Raw genomic sequence first — 15929 nt, forward strand, 5'->3', positions numbered from 1 at the left:
TTTTGGACAGAGAGTAGTGCCTGGAACATGCTGCTGGGGGTGATGGTGGAGGCAGATGTGCTAGTGGCTTATAGATAGGCACATGGATAAGCAGGGAATGGAGAAATATGCATAACGTGAAGGCAAAGGAGATTAGTTTAACTTGGCATCATGTTTGCATGGACACCGTGAGCCAGAGGGCCTGTTCCTGTGCTGTACTGTTATAATTCACTATCTGACGTATAAAAATGGCAACAATAGTTGTTTTTTTGTTCCCCCATTCTTCCACCCAAAATAGTTCAACATCTTCACTTTCTGAGGCGTCATTCTTTCATTTTGTAATCGACGCCTCATTCTTTTCAATGAACTTTATTGTTACTTTATTGTACCGAGACACAGTGAAATGCTTCATTTTCACACAATCCAGTAGAATGATACTCTACTTAAGCTCAATTATATATAAGTGCAATGATTGCAGTGAACAGTCGACCTCACCAAGGCGGTACACGATGATTCACTACATTTTGATGCCACTTGGGACCAACTAGTTTCAAGTTCTTGAAATAGAGACTTATGTTGACCTTACAGGCCCGTTGTCCTGGCGACGGCACTGGCTAGGCCTGGTGATGTTGTTGATGTCCTCCACTGCTTGCAACTGTGGGGCCTTTTAGCACTGATTACTGCAATATTATTACAGTAACATTACAGGCTCATTGGGATTTTTAATGTATTGAATTTTTTTGTGTTTATTATGTATCTATGAGTACTGTGTGTACAGACCTTATGCTGCTGAAAACACAAATGTCATTGTTCCATTTTCAGTACATACATATGACAATTAAACACTCTTGACTTGGTCAACTACAGTGCTGTAGATTTCATAGAATCATTAAATCATTAAATACAGTGTGGCGCAGCGGTAGAGTTGATGTCTTACATCATCAGAGACCCGGGTTTGATCCTGATTACGGGCACTGTCTATTCAGAGCATGTACGTTCTCCCCTTGACCTGCATGGGTTTTTTTCTGGGTGCTCCAATTTCCTCCTACACTCCAAAGACTTACAGGTTTGTAGGCTAATTGGCTTCGGCAAAATTGTAATTTGTCCCCAGTTTGCGTAGAATGGTTTTAGTGTGCGGGGATTGCTGGTCAGCACGGACTCAATGGGCCGAAGGGCCTATTTCTGCACTGATTCTCTAAACAAAACTAAACAATGTTGACCAGGGGGCACCCTCATCTATTAGCCCCACCACCCAGTACTAGTTCCATATCTCTCCATGCCTAAACGATTCCAGTGGTCATCTGGTCGTTTCTTAAATGTTGTCAACAAACCAGTTTCAATCACACCCTCAACTGGCGTATTCCAGGTACTTATCTCTCCTTGGGTGAAGAAGGACTCCTCATATCTACTCCAAATCTCTTTCCCTTATCCTTTTGACTTCCATTGACTCCATTTACACCTAAGACTACCTCGGCAAGGCCAGCCAGCAGCATAATCAAGGACGGGTCACACCCTGGACACTCCCTCATCTCCCCTCTCCCATCAGGCAAAAGGTATAGAAGTGTGAAACGCACACCTCAGATTCAGGGATAGATTCTTCCCAGCTGTTATCAAGAGACTGAACCATCCTACCAACAACTCGAGAGGTCCTGAGCTACTATCTACGTTATTAGAGACCCTCGGACTATCTTTGATTGGACTTTACTGGACTTTATCTTGCGCTAAACGTTATTCACATTATTCCCTTTATCATGCTGTGAATGGCTCAATTGCAATCATGAATTGTCTTTCCGCTGAATAGTTAGCACACAACAAAATATTTCCACTGTACCTCGGTACATGTGACAATAAACTAAACTCAAACTCAGGGATGTGTAGGAAGGAATTGTAGATGCTGGTCTATACCAAAGATATACACAAAATGCTGGGCTAACTCAGTGGGTCAGGCAGCATCTCTGGAGAAAAGGAACCCTTCTTAAAACTCATCAGGTCTCCACTGATGGGAGAGTCTAAGACCATATAACCATTACAGCACGGAAACAGGCCATCTCGGCCCTTCTAGTCCGTGCCAACACTTATTTTCCCTTAGTCCATCTACCTGCACGCAGACCATAACCCTCCATTCTTTTCCCGTCCATATACCTATCCAATTTACTTTTAAATGATAAAATCAAACCTGCCTCCACCACTTCCACTGGAAGCTCATTCCACACAGCTACCACTCTCTGAGTAAAGAAGTTCCCGCTCATGTTACCCCTAAACTTCTGTCCCTTAATTCTCAAGTCATGACCAGAGGTCATAGCCTCAGAATTAAAGGGCTCTCTTTTAGCAAGGTGAGGAGGAACTTCTTTAGTCAGAGCGTGTTAATCTGTGGAACTCATTGCCACAGAGGGCTGTGGAGGCTGCCAGTGGTATTTTTAAGACAGAGATAAGACAAATTATTGATTAGAATGAGTGTCAAGGGTTATGGGGAGAAGGCAGGAAAATTGGTTTAGGAGGCAGAGATCCGCCATGATTGAATGGCAGAGTAGATTCGATGGGCCGATTGGCCTAATTCTCATCCTATAACATGTGAATATGTGAAGAAGGGTTCTGACCCGAATCGTCACCTATTCCTTTTCTCCAACGATGCTGCCTGACCCGCTGAGTTACCCCAGCATTTTGTGTCTATCTAAGGCAGGAACTGTGGCTTTGCCGGCTGTCAACGTTTACTGTAGCCTTGTCCGTTGGGGCTGTCGTGATCCACCCAGGTCAGCCAATCCATGGTGCCTGGCCCTGACTCTCCCCAGCCCTTCACTGTTTCGGATAGAGAGTGAATTTACCAACAAGACAAATGGTAAGCACATGCCATTTCCATTTGTCCAGTGAAGAGGGGAAGTCCTGGCCTATTAACATGAGATGAAGATGTATGATAAGACTGAAGCAGGGAATCATTTTTTTTACATAGGATATACTGCACAGTAAACAACCAGTCCTTTTTTGGCTTCTATCTTCCTATTAGGGATCAGTCCTGAGCTTCCATCTACCTCATTGCAGTCCCTCGGACTATCTTTGATCGGACTTTACTGGACTTTATCTTGCACTAAATGTTATTCACGTTATTGCGTTTATCACGTTTAGTTTAGTTTAGTTTAGTTTAGTTTAGAGATACAGCGCGGAAACAGGCCCTTCAGCCCACCGGGTCCGCGCCGACCAGCGATCCCCGCACATTAACACTATCCTACACCCACTAGCGACTATTTTTACATTTCCCAAGCCAATTAATCTACAAACCTTTACATCTTTGGAATGTGGGAGGAAACCAAATATCTTAGAGAAAACCCACGCAGTTCACGGGGAGAGCGTACAAACTCCGTACAGACAGCACCCATAATCGGAATCGATCCCGGGTCTCTGACGCTGCATTCGCTGTAAAGCAGCGCCTCTACCGCTGCACCACCGTGACTGCCCAGTGTATCTGCGCACTGTGGATGGCTCCAATGTAATCTTGTATAGTCTTTTTGCCGACTGGTTAGGTCATAAGATCATAAGGAATAGGAGTAGAATAAGGCCGTTTGGCCCATCAAGTCTATGCTGCCATTCAATCATGGCTGATCTATCTCTCCCTCCTAACCCCATTCTCCTGCCTTCTCCCCACAACAAAAACAAATCAAAAGCTTCTCACTGTATCTCGGTGCACCTGTCAACAAACTAAACTCTAGCTGCACATTCAGTCCCCCCCTGACTTTTCCCATCTAAATCCATCCACGTAATTCTAGTGAGTAACCCTCCACAGCCCCCTGAGGCGGAGAATCGCAAAGGTTTTCTGATTCTCCTCTCCCTTCTCCCATTTGGAGAGGTCCATGGATGGCAAAGGTTTAGAGGGCTATGGACCAAACGCAGGTGGGACTCGGGTAGATGGGACATGTTTGTCGGTGTTGGGGGGGGGAAGGGCCTATTTTCAATCTATCACTGTGTGACTCTATGACTCAAAATGGCAAACTTTGATTCAGCGTGTGATGTTATGGAACTATTTTTGTAAGCAGCATATTAAATGGTCAAAACAAAACAAAAGAAAGATGAGTGGCGTTTCGGGTCGAGACGTTTCTTCAGAAGGGTATGAAGAAGGGCCTCGACCCGAAATGTCACCCATTCCTTCTCTCCAGAGATGCTGCCCGACCCGTTGACTTACTCCAGCATTTTGTGTCTATCTTCGGATTAAACTAGCATCTGCAGTTCTTCCCCACACAAAAGAACGATGAGGTATAGATGGGGTATAGATGGTGGGCATGGGCAGGCTGGGCTCCCGGGATTATATCCACACTGTACGACTCTTTGCCTCCAAGACATAGCCTTATCCAGCCTCCGCCTATGTGCATCTTTATTATTCACTCCAACCACTCCCCTCCGCTGCAAATGCCACAGTCTCGCCACTTTCTAGATATTTAAAGCTTCTGCTGAACATAAGAAAACACAGAGGCTAACCTTATTGCTTCCAGTGGCTATGCACATCACTCTACTGAACACAGGCTGCGAGTCGTGGCATGGTTGCCTCACCTGTGGAACGATAGTGGAGTCAAACTCTTTGATATAAGTAAGCATAATCTGACACTATGCCTCAAGTTTTCCAGACACCAAGCAAGCATTTTCTCCTGACTATGCCTCAGCTCTGATGGATACCAGTCAAGCATTTGCTCTCTCATCTTACTCACTCTATTCCCTGCTTTCTACTTGGCTAAAACTCACCCTGCACGGCAGGGAAGAATCTCGTTGGATTTTCAGATCAGCTTTCATAGCTCGATCGACATTTCCAACTCAAAATGTGATGGTCCCACTCCCGTCAGACCCAGAAGTCCTCTCCGGGACTGAAAACATGGACCATCCGAGAATTCAATCTCAGCCAATTCCTCTGTCGCTCCATGATCTTTAGCTCCAGGCACTTGATTAACACTGGGTCGACTTTAGGGTCGAACTTGTTGGCGAACCAGTGGCCTTTGTCCAGGAGCCACCTGAGCTCTGCGGAACCGTACACACAGACACTGCGGACGTGGGTGCCCGTGCAAGGTGGGTACGCGCTCCCCTCCATGTACTCCCACTTCACCAGCCTGGTCTTACTTTGCATGTCAGTCACCTCGGCCGCAGAGCTGGGCAGCCCACCAGGTACCCCGGGCACTCTCACCATACTTGCCCAAAAGTGCTCATCCGGCGAGTATGTATCTGCGGACCACGCTAGGAAATCCTTGGCTACCGTGCTGTTATTGATATACTGGGCAAAGTCACGATTCAACACAAAGTAGGCACTGCCGGTGAACATCTCAATGCCATGGGGGGCAGGATCTTTCTTCACGTCCGTTTTGATGAGCGTGTCTTGGTTCCCAGACGGACTAGTTTGAGACGTGTGGCGAAACATGAATCGCTGGGCCTTCCCAGCACTGGGCTTGACCGACTCCAACATGTTGGCTCCGTTCAGCTTCATCAATTCGGAAACCAGCTCGAAGTTGGACCGCAGGGGTAAATCCTGGCCACACAAGTTGATAATATACTTCCACCGGACCGAGGATTTGAGTAGATCGGACAAGCAATTGAGATCTGCGCGCAGTCTGGAGATTTGAGTATAACGCACCAATTCTATCTTTGTTGCAATGAATACATTCGGCATACACCTGGCTAAATTGTCCAAGGCAGCTTTGAAAGACTTTGAGGATTTCTGGTCGTAATGGATGCAGTATATATTTTGAGGCAGGTAGATCATTCTTAGTAACCTCTCCACCATAATGGCTTCCCTATGAACAACCAGAGAAAAGGCCAGTGGATACTCTTGCTCCTCGTGCGAGGCCACATTGTTGTGATATCCTCTCTGGTAAAGGTACTGGGTACAGTTTGAGGTCATCAACTCAACGTCTTCATCTTCCAAATCAACAATGTTACCCTTGCGTATCTCCAAGGTTTTGCCCACCTCCACTGGGCTGTAGTTGTAGATATCGGTGCAATTGATTTCAGTCTTGGACTCCAGGTACTTCACACTCTTTCTGTTCCACACAAGTGAGGAGGTACTCCAGAGGGGCTCCACTAGCCAGGTCTTCCGTGAGCCTTGGTCTACGCGGTTGGAATAGAGTTTTAAGAGGCAGATCAGTGGAAGAGTGACAAACAGCCATAGGATCTTCTTCAGGTGAAATCTTCCAGAGGATATCTTGCAATACATTCTGCAAAACATGGGAGCCAAGACTGTCAGCTCAAACAAAAGTGGACTTTGTTTAAAAGATAATAACATCATTGGCAGAAGATCATGCGGTCCCATGAACCTGCACCGTCATACAATAGAGACATGGCTAATCTGATTTTGATGTGTAGGAAGGAACTGCAGAAGCTAGTTTACACCAAAGATAGACACAAAACGCCAGAGTAACTCAGCGGGACTCGCAGCATCTCTGAAGAAAAGGAATTGGTGAAGTTTGGGGTCAAGACCCTTCTTCGGACTGAGAAGCAGGGGAGCGGGAATCTAGAGGTACGAACAGTTACAGAACCTCTAGTTATACATCAAACCTCCAGTTTCCCTCTCTAACTGTTACCATGCACCTGCTGCCCTTGTTCCTATGGGGGTTATGGTTGAAGATTGGAGAGGTGTAGTTAGAATAGGAGTGCATTTTGTAGACGTTACATTCGGCAGTCAAGGGATTGAATGCTTAAGGTGGAGATTGAATGTCAGTTAATGGAACTGGTTTTGGATGGTGTCAAATTTCTTGAGAGTGTTGTTAGCGCTGCACTCAAACAGGCACATGAGACATTTGGTCACCATGTTATGGTCACCATGTTACAGTGATGGTCACCATGTTACAGTGATGGTCACCATGTTATAGGAAAGTCGTTATCAATCTGTAAAGGATGCAGAAAAGATTTACAAGGATGTTTCCCCTAATGTACGGGGAGTGGATGAGAAAGTGGGGTAACAGAACTAGTTTGCTGTAGACTCATTGGGCCTGTTTCCATGTTGTATCTCTAAACTGTACTAATGTGTGGGTATGGACTGCTTCACTCCCTGCAGAGTTGTGAATGGTGTGCATCATCAGTGATTTCCCCCACTTCTGACACTGTGGCTTCATTTGTGTGAGGAATGATTGCCTTCCCCTCCATAGCCTCAGTCTGAAGAAGAATTGTATCTCCTCTCCGGAGATGCTGCCAGTCCCGCTGAGTTGTTCCAGCATTTTGTGTCTATCTTCGGTGTAAACCAGCCTTGCAGTTCCTTCCTACACATCAAAATCAGATTAGCCATGTCTCTATTGTATGACGGTGCAAGTTCATGGGACCACATGGTCTTCTGCCAATTCTGTGATGAGGCGTGGAATCAAGTTGGCCTGCAAAACACAAACTAGACAATGATGTGAGTATGTGTTACTTCAGAGCATTGTCTGTGGCACTTTGTTCATTTTTGCTGATGAATGAGAGGAGACAGTTTCTGCTTTTCATGAGCGGGAAATCCCGTGTCAAACTTCCACATTCATGCTAGTATTGTAACCGGACCGGTTTACATACATTTGGCTAGAATAACATTAGTTGCTGAGTACAAGACTCCATGACCACAGCTAGGATATTGACTTCTCCTTAACCCCTTATTGCCCCTAATACTCTTAGCCATATTTCCCCCTCTCACTTGGAGGGAGAGGAATTAGTTGGAGTGGATTTTGTGATGTTGGGGAGTCCAGAAGGAAGCTGGAAAGGCTGATGTTCGCACATATTTCAGCTTTGTCTTTAGCACCTACATGTTGGGCCCTGCTATTACTGAGGAGGGGATGTCCTGGAATCCCCCTCCACCCTAAGCTGGTGACCATTAGGACAACATTGTGGCGCAGCGGTAGAGTTGCTGCCTTACAGCGCCAGAGACCCGGGTTCGATCCTGACTACAGGTGCTGTCTGTGCAGAGTTTTACGTTCGCCCTGTGAACATACAGAGTTTGTGCATTGTTTGTACGTTTGCCCAGTGGGTTTCCTCCGAGTGCTCTGGCCTCCTCCCACCATCCAAAGACATGTTGGTTTGCAGGTTAATTGGCTTCTGTAAATTGCCCTCAGTGTGTAGCGTGTGAAAGTAGGATAATATAGAACAAGTGTTCGGCTGATCGATGGCCAGCATGGATTCTGTGGGTCGAAGGGCCTGTTTGGACGCTGTATCTCTAAACTGTTCACCTGTGTGAATGCAGATTCGTTTACCCAGAGTTGGGGAATCAAGAACCAGAGGACATAGGTTTAAGATGAGAGAGGAAAGATTTCATGGGGACCTGAGGGGCAACTTTTCCACACAGAGGGTGGTGAGTATATGGAACAAGCTGACAGAAGAGGTTGTTGAGGCAGGTACAATAACTATATTTAAAAGACATTTGGCCAGGTACATGGGCAGGAAATGTAGAGATGGATATGGACCAAGCACAGGCAGGTGGGACTATCACAGGTGGGGCATCTTGGTGAGCATGGATAAGTTGGGCTAAAGGACCTGTTTCCATGCTCCATGGAGATGATGTGTGCAGAAACCGTGGATGCTGGTTAAAACCGTAGACACAAAATGCTGGGGTAACTTAGCAACATATTGTTTCTATCTTTGGTGTAAACCAGCATCTGCATTTCCTTCCAACACAAGCCTGGAAGTTGGCCTGCAAAACCCGAACTAGACAATGATGCGAGTAAGTTTTACCTCAGAGCATTGTCTGTGGCACTTTGTTCATCTCTGGAGAGACGGAATAGGTGACATTTCTGGACGGAACCCTTCCTCAGGATTTTGTGTCAATCTTCGATTGAGAGATGACTGTGCAGTCTAGCTTGCAGGAAGTCCCTCGTTGCAGTTTCATCAGGTTTCACCTCGTGTCTAGGATACGTATTGGCACGATAAACTGCCCTCTTCTTTGGAGCAGGGTTGAGAGTGCAGGGATGGGAAGTTTTGGATTATGTGCAGACAGATCAGTGATCTTGACATTATGTTCGGCACAGAAATTTGTGGGACAAAGGGCCTGTTCCTGTGCTGTTCAATCAGTTCTAGGAGAAGAATTAGGCCATTCGGTCCATCAAGTCTACTCCGACATTCAATGGCTGATCTATCTTTCCCTCTCAACTCCATTTTCCTGCCTTCTCCCCGATGCCCTTACTAATCAAGAATCTGTCAATCACTGCTTTACAAATCTCCGCTTTAAAAATATCCATTGATTTGACCTCTACAGCCATCTGTGGAAACGAATTCCACAGATTCACCACCACCTGACTCAAGAAATTCCACCTCATCTTTCCAAAGGCACATCCTTCATTTCTGAGGCTATGGCCTCTGGTCCTAGATTCCCCTCACTAGTGGAAACATCCTATCCAGATGCACTCTATTCACTATTCAGTAAATGTCAATGTCTCTCAACCCCTCCCCTCCCCCTCACTCTCCCTCTCCCTCTCCCCCTCCTCCTCATCCTTCTAATCTACATATCAAGCTTGGTCCACCCATAAGCAATTGTACTGTCTGATGTAGACACAAAAAGTTGGAGTAACTCAGCGGATCAGACAACATCTCTGGAGAAAATTCTCGCTGACCCGCTGAGATACTCCAGTTTTTTTGTGCCTATCTTCAGTTAAAACCAGCGTCTGCAGTTCCTTCCTACACATACAGTCTGATTTACCTCTATCCCATTGTAGACATTGGACTTTGACTCTGGAACGGGTGCGTTACTTTCCTTGTTCAAGCAGGAACTGCAGATGCTGGAAAATCGAAGGTACACAAAAATGCTGGAGAAGCTCAGCGGGTGCAGCAGCATCTATGGAGCGAAGGAGATAGGCAACGTTTCGGGCCGAACCCTTCTTCAGACTGACAGGGGGTGGCGGGAAGTACTTTCCTTGTTGTGAGACTGTATGCTACAAACAGCACCTTGGCACAGATTGCCGAGTACAACTGCACACACCCTCTCTCTGTGGTCTCGGCGTGATGCACTACTCCAACTGTGTTAAGATAGTGTGGCTTCCGCTTGCCTCTCCATCTAACCTCAGGTCCCTGACACCGTTGAAGGAGAGGAAATAGCATCAGCAAAACGCATCATGTGAAATGTACGAGGGTGGCAGCAGAACTGCCTTCTCGCTCAACAACCCACACTAAAACCCACACAAAGCTGGAGTAACTCAGCGGGTCAGACAGCATCTGGAGTCAAGCAATACATGCCGTTTCGGGTCGGATTAGTCGCTTCCTTTCAATTAAACTACACGGAGATATGGAGTACACCCTTCAGCGCCTCGGTGTGGACGCTGGGCTAAAGTGAAATATACACATAGAATGAGACTGGAATTTCCCAGAAGAGCAATTGGAAATAGATCCTTTTACCAATCGATGTCTCGGGTCAACGGTGTTTTCGCATTGAGATCGTGGCCGCTGTAATGCACAGAACTTACCATTCGCTCCCTGCCACACGCCCCCCTCCCACACACACACGGCAATGCACTCCGCAGGTCGCATACCGGACACTAGCCACCACAGGAACCACAATCTCCCTTGCCCAACAAAAGGTGCAACAATAAACCTATCTAACATGCAGAAACAAAGATGGGTCGCGACCCGAAACTTCGCCTACTCGTGTTCTCCAGAGATGCAGCCTGACCTGCTGAGTTACTCCAGCACTTTATGTCCTTTAATCGAACTTGTAGGCTTGTGTTGGATAATGTACACCATAGTTATGGAGTCATACAGCGTGGAAACAGGCACAACTGACCAACAATGTCCCAGCTAATCTAGCCCCACCTGCCTGTGTTTGGTCCATATCCCTCTGAGCCTGTCCTATCCATGTACCTGTCTAAATGTTTCTTAAACGTTGACACTAGACTATGAAGTATTAGCAATTAATTATATTTTTTATAAAATAGAAAAATGTAGAAGCTGGAAATCTGAAATCAAAACAGAAGCATGTGTGGAGAGAGCAACAGGTTAAATTTCAAATGTAGGAAGAAACTGCAGATGCTGGTTTGAACTGAAGATAGACACAAAATGCTGGAGTAACTCGGTGGGGCAGGCAGCATCTCTGGAGAGAAGGGATGGGTGACGTTTCGGGTCGAGACCCTTCATTCGCTCTGAGAAGGGAAACTTTCCACACGGGGAAAGGGAAACTAGAGAGGTCTATCAATAAAGTCTGAAATAAAGTCAAGTTAGAATTATCTCTAACTTTTGGGAAACTGCTATAGTGGCCCTCGCGTCCCCCAAGCGCAGCGCGAACTCACACACAGACAGACAGACACACAGACACAGACACACACACACAGACACGCACACACAGACAGACACACACACACACACACAGACAAACACACACACACACACAGACACACACACACACAGACACACATACACACACACACACACACACACAGACACACACACACACAGACACACAGACAGACACACAGGCAGACACACAGGCACACACAGACAGACAGACACACACAGACACACACACACACACACACACAGACACACACACACACACACGCATACACACACACACACACTCAGCCACCCACACACAGAGACACAAACACACACATGTACACACACAGCCAGACACATAGACACACGCACACAGACAGGAGTAACTTACAGAGCAGCGAGCAGAGCGGGCGGGCGGTGTGAGGAGTGACTGCGCCGGTGAGAGGCAGTCGGCTCGGCTCCTCCACACACACAGTGAGTGCTGACTCGGGCAGCGCGGAGCCTGGGACGGCGGCCAAGGGGGAGGGCTGCGGGTTAACTTCTATCCGTAGTTGTCAGCAAACATTAACTTCACAGAACTGTGAACACCAGGTGCAATGTCACACTGTTATTTGAGGTAGTGGCTGCGACCGTTCCCTGAACAGAGAGGTTTGCACTGTCTAGAGACACAGCATGGAAACAGGTCCTTCGGCCCATCATTCACACTAGTTCGATGTTGTCCCACTTCCACATCCACTCCCCACACACTAGAGGCAATCAACCTACAACATGTATCCACCTTACCTGCCACCTTTGCCCTACTCAGCCTCCCCTCCAGCTTTCTTATCCACCCACCCCCTCCTCAATGACCTCCCATGAGTGTTATCGTCGGTTATCAAGGTCGGTTATCTTATCTTGGTCTGAAGATGGGGCACCACCCGAAACGTCGCCCCCCACCCCCCCATGTTCACCAGTGTGTGACTTACTCCAGCACTTTTGTGACACAAACCCAGCACTTTGGGATGTGGGAGGAAACCGTATCGCCCGGAGGAAACCCACACAGTCACAAAGAGAATGCGTACTCTCTCTTGACTCTTGACTCTAAACTCCATTCATACAGCACCACGGTCAGGATGGAACCGGGCTCTCCGGTGCTGTGAGGTAGCAGCTCTACCAGCTACGCCACTCTCCACCGCCACATATTGGTCATTTAATCAGTCAGAGTATTGAGTATAGAAGTTGGGTTGCAGTTATATAGACATTGGTCAGGCCATTTTTAGAGTATTGTGTTCAGTTTTGGTCACCTTGTTATGGGAAAGACGTTGTCAAGCTGGAAAAGGTTCAGAAAAGATTTAGGGGATGTTGCTAGGACTCGCTATGAGTTATGAGCCTGAGCTATGGGTAGAGGTTGAGTAGGCTGGGACTCCATTCCTTGGGGCGCAGGAGGATGAGGGGTGATCTTATAGATATCTTATAAAATCATGAGAGGAATAGATTGGGTAAATGTACAGTCTTTTGTCCAGAGTAGGGAAATCGAGAACCAGAGGTTTAAGGTGAAGGGGGAAAAATGGAATAGGAATATAAAGGGCAACCTTTTTGCACAAAGGCATGTGGGTGTATGGAACGAACTGCCAGAGGAGGTCGTTGAGGCAGGTAATATTGCAACATTTAAGAAACATTCTGATAGGTACATGGAAAGGACAGATTTAGAGGGGTACGAGCCAAACGCAGGTAGGTGGGACTAGTGTAGATGGGACTTGTTGACCAGTGTGGGCAAGTTGGGCCGTGGGGCCTGTTTCCATGCTGTATCACTATGACTCTGTGACTATGACTGCAACTGAATCTATCTTTTTCTCCTTTCCCAGAATTGAAATATCAAATATCAGAGGTCATAGCTTTCAGATGGACAACACCAGAAACCTAACCTAATCCCTTTACACTGATGCAGTGATCCAGAAATCGCATCAGCATTTCTTTCTTAGGCATCTGAGCAGTTTTGGCATGTCCACAAGAATCTCTCAAACCTCTACAGATGTACTATAGAAAGTAAGGCGATGAAATGCATCTCACTCAGCCTGGTCTGCAAACTGCTCTGCTCTTGACCACCAGAACCTGCAGAGAGTGGTGAACACGGCCCAGTCCATCACAGACTCATCACTTCCTTCCATTCATGCAGGAGGAGGCCATTCGGCCCTTCGAGCCAGCATCGCCATTCAATATGATCATGGCTGATCAATACCCTGTTCCTGCTTTCTCCCCCTTATCCCTTGTTCTGTTAGCTCTAAGAGCTAAATTAAACTCAAATATTGACTCTAAAGAAGGCTGGAAGTATCTTGATGTCCATTCCCCTTTCTCTCTTCTACCTACAAGAGCTTAATAACTCAACTATTTGGGCTTCACACCAATTTCTCTCCATTGCTATCCGACTCTTGGACCCATTATCTCTTTGAAAATCCATTTCCAAAGGTGCTGCAATGTAATCTTACTTTTAACTCTATCTCATTCGGTTATTGTTAGAATTCTGAAGAAGGGTCTCCACCCGAAACGTTGCCTACTCCTTTTCTCCATAGAAGCTGCCTCACCTGCTGAGTTAGTGCTGCCTCACCCAGCACTTTTTGTCTACTTTCGATTTTTCCAGCATCTGCAGTTCCTTCTTAAACAGTTATTCTGTTATTGTACTTTAATGCTCCCTTGCACTACTCATATTTTTTATTACATACAGTCTTGCACCACACTGCTGTTTAGCACTCCTCAATGTATTTATTGATGTATTTATCATTGTTGTATGTATAGTGTTTTACTCCTTAAGCTTCGTATGAACAAGACATTTAATTGCACCTTGACAATAAACTAATCTAATTTATTTAGATTTCATATTTTGATTTTGTCCAGAACTCAAGTTCGGACTGGAGGGCCTGAACTATAGGGAGAGGTTGAGCAGGCTGGGACTCTATTCCTTGGAACGCAGGATAAGGGGTGATCTTAGAGAGTTGTACAAAATCATGAGAGGAATAGATCGGGTAGATGCACAGAGTCTCTTGCCCAGAGTTGGGGAATCGAGAACAAGAGACCATAGGTTTAAAGTGAAGGGGGGAAAGATTTAATAGTAACCTGAGGGGTAACTTTTTCACACATGGGTACATGGAAGTTAGTAGTTGAGGCAGGTATATCGCAATGTTCAAGAAACATTTGGACAGATAAATGGATAAGACGATTTTAGAGAGATATGGGCCAAACACAGGCAGGTTGGAGTAGGGTAGATGGGACATGTTGGTCGGTGTGGACAAGTTGGATCAAAGGGCCTGTTTCCACACTCTATGACTCTATAACGCTGTAACTAATTCACTTTTATTCTTTAAATGAAATTCCATTATAACTATTCCCTCAAGGCTTTTTCATTACACATTATTAATTAAACGTTTCTCATTGCAGAATATAAGAACTAATAAAACTTGCACTCTACATTTGTTCCTGAGCATACTGATCGAGAAAACCTTCTCATACAGACTCCATGAATTTCCCCTCTCATTATAACTGCTGGTTTGATTGTCCCTACCAGCTCCCTGTTATCGTGTTACCCTTGTTAGCAGACCAACTAATTTTCTGATTTGTACATTCCTTCATTAAAATATTGGTGAAAGCCATAAGCTCAACTTCTACCTGCGTTTTCTGCCGTCTTCTAAGGTTTAGTTTAGACATATATCGTGGAAGCAGGCCCTTCGGCCCACCGAGTCCGCACCGACCAGTGATCCCCGGAATGAAAATGCAAGGTTGCTTGCCAATAAAACAGGAAGATATACCATTCAGTGAAGGGTGGAGATGGTTCAGGAGAAGGTTAGCTACTGACTGAAGGTGCTGCTGTGAGAAAAAAAGTTGCTCCTCTGTTTTCCTATTAAATAAATTTCCTCTTACCGTAAGCCTATGCCCCCTAGTTCTTGATTCCTCCATTCTATCTAAAAAAAATCTGACTATCTACTGTATTTATGCCCCCAATTATTTTATAAACCTTTATAAAGTCAACCGCCAGCTTCCTGCGCTCCAAGGTATAATATTCCAACCTGCCCAACATCTCCCTCTAGCTCAGACCCTGGAGTCCTTACATCTTAATTTTCTTCATAATTAATTCCATCCTTCATTCTCAAGGCTACCCTCCTTCTCTTTTGCATGTCTCTTCTAAAAGTTAAATACCTTGAAATATTTAGTTCCCCGCTTTGGTCACTTTATAAATGTATCTCGACGCTGGCTGTTAGATGTTATCCATTAATTTTGAAAGTTGACTTGCTTGTCTATTTTTGGTTTAAATGTTGCACACATTCAGATAAAGGGTCTTCATTTTTAGTTTAGTTTAGTTCTAGGGATACAACGCGGAAACAGTGCCCTTCGGCCCACCAGGTTCACGCAGACCAGTAATCCCCGCACGTTGACATCATCCTACACACTAGGGACAATTTGTACATTTTAACAGATCTCATAGAAAACCCACGCAGTCACGGGGAGTACATACAAACTCCGTACAGACAGCAACTGTAATCGGGATCGAACCCAGGTCTCCGGCGCTGCAAGGCAGCAACTCTATCGCTGCACCACCATACTGGCCCAAGATTTTCTTCCCCAAGATTACAATTTTTTTCTCATTCTTGTTGGAGGTATGCTCTCACGGTTGTGAGATCTGTGCCTTCCTGACCAACATAGATCATCACTGAAGATGGACACAGAACGCTGGAGTAACTCAGCGGGTCAGGCAGCATCTCTGGAGAAAAGGGATGGGTGAACCCCCCAACATTGGG

At 45.9% G+C, this 15929-nt stretch overlaps 1 protein-coding gene across 3 annotated transcripts; it reads right to left on the minus strand.

Moving 5' to 3' along the window:
• Positions 1-332: 332 nt before the first annotated feature.
• On the minus strand, positions 333-11941 carry LOC129695297 (beta-1,3-galactosyl-O-glycosyl-glycoprotein beta-1,6-N-acetylglucosaminyltransferase 4-like). Of its 3 annotated transcripts, XM_055632118.1 has the most exons (3): positions 11555-11941; positions 9599-9733; positions 333-6161 (listed from the first exon to the last, which is right to left on the minus strand). In XM_055632118.1, exon 3 carries the CDS (start codon positions 6158-6160, stop codon positions 4799-4801), a length of 1362 nt encoding a protein of 453 aa, XP_055488093.1. In that variant the 5' UTR covers position 6161; positions 9599-9733; positions 11555-11941; the 3' UTR covers positions 333-4798. The 3 variants fall into 3 exon arrangements, with proteins under 3 accessions (XP_055488093.1, XP_055488092.1, XP_055488094.1); XM_055632117.1 differs by lacking the exon at positions 9599-9733; XM_055632119.1 differs by lacking the exon at positions 11555-11941 and having other exon boundaries at positions 9599-10118.
• Between the last annotated feature and the right edge of the window lie 3988 nt (positions 11942-15929).

Source organism: Leucoraja erinacea, chromosome 3 (assembly GCF_028641065.1).
Source record: "Leucoraja erinacea ecotype New England chromosome 3, Leri_hhj_1, whole genome shotgun sequence".
Classification (NCBI taxonomy): Eukaryota; Metazoa; Chordata; class Chondrichthyes; order Rajiformes; family Rajidae; genus Leucoraja; species Leucoraja erinaceus.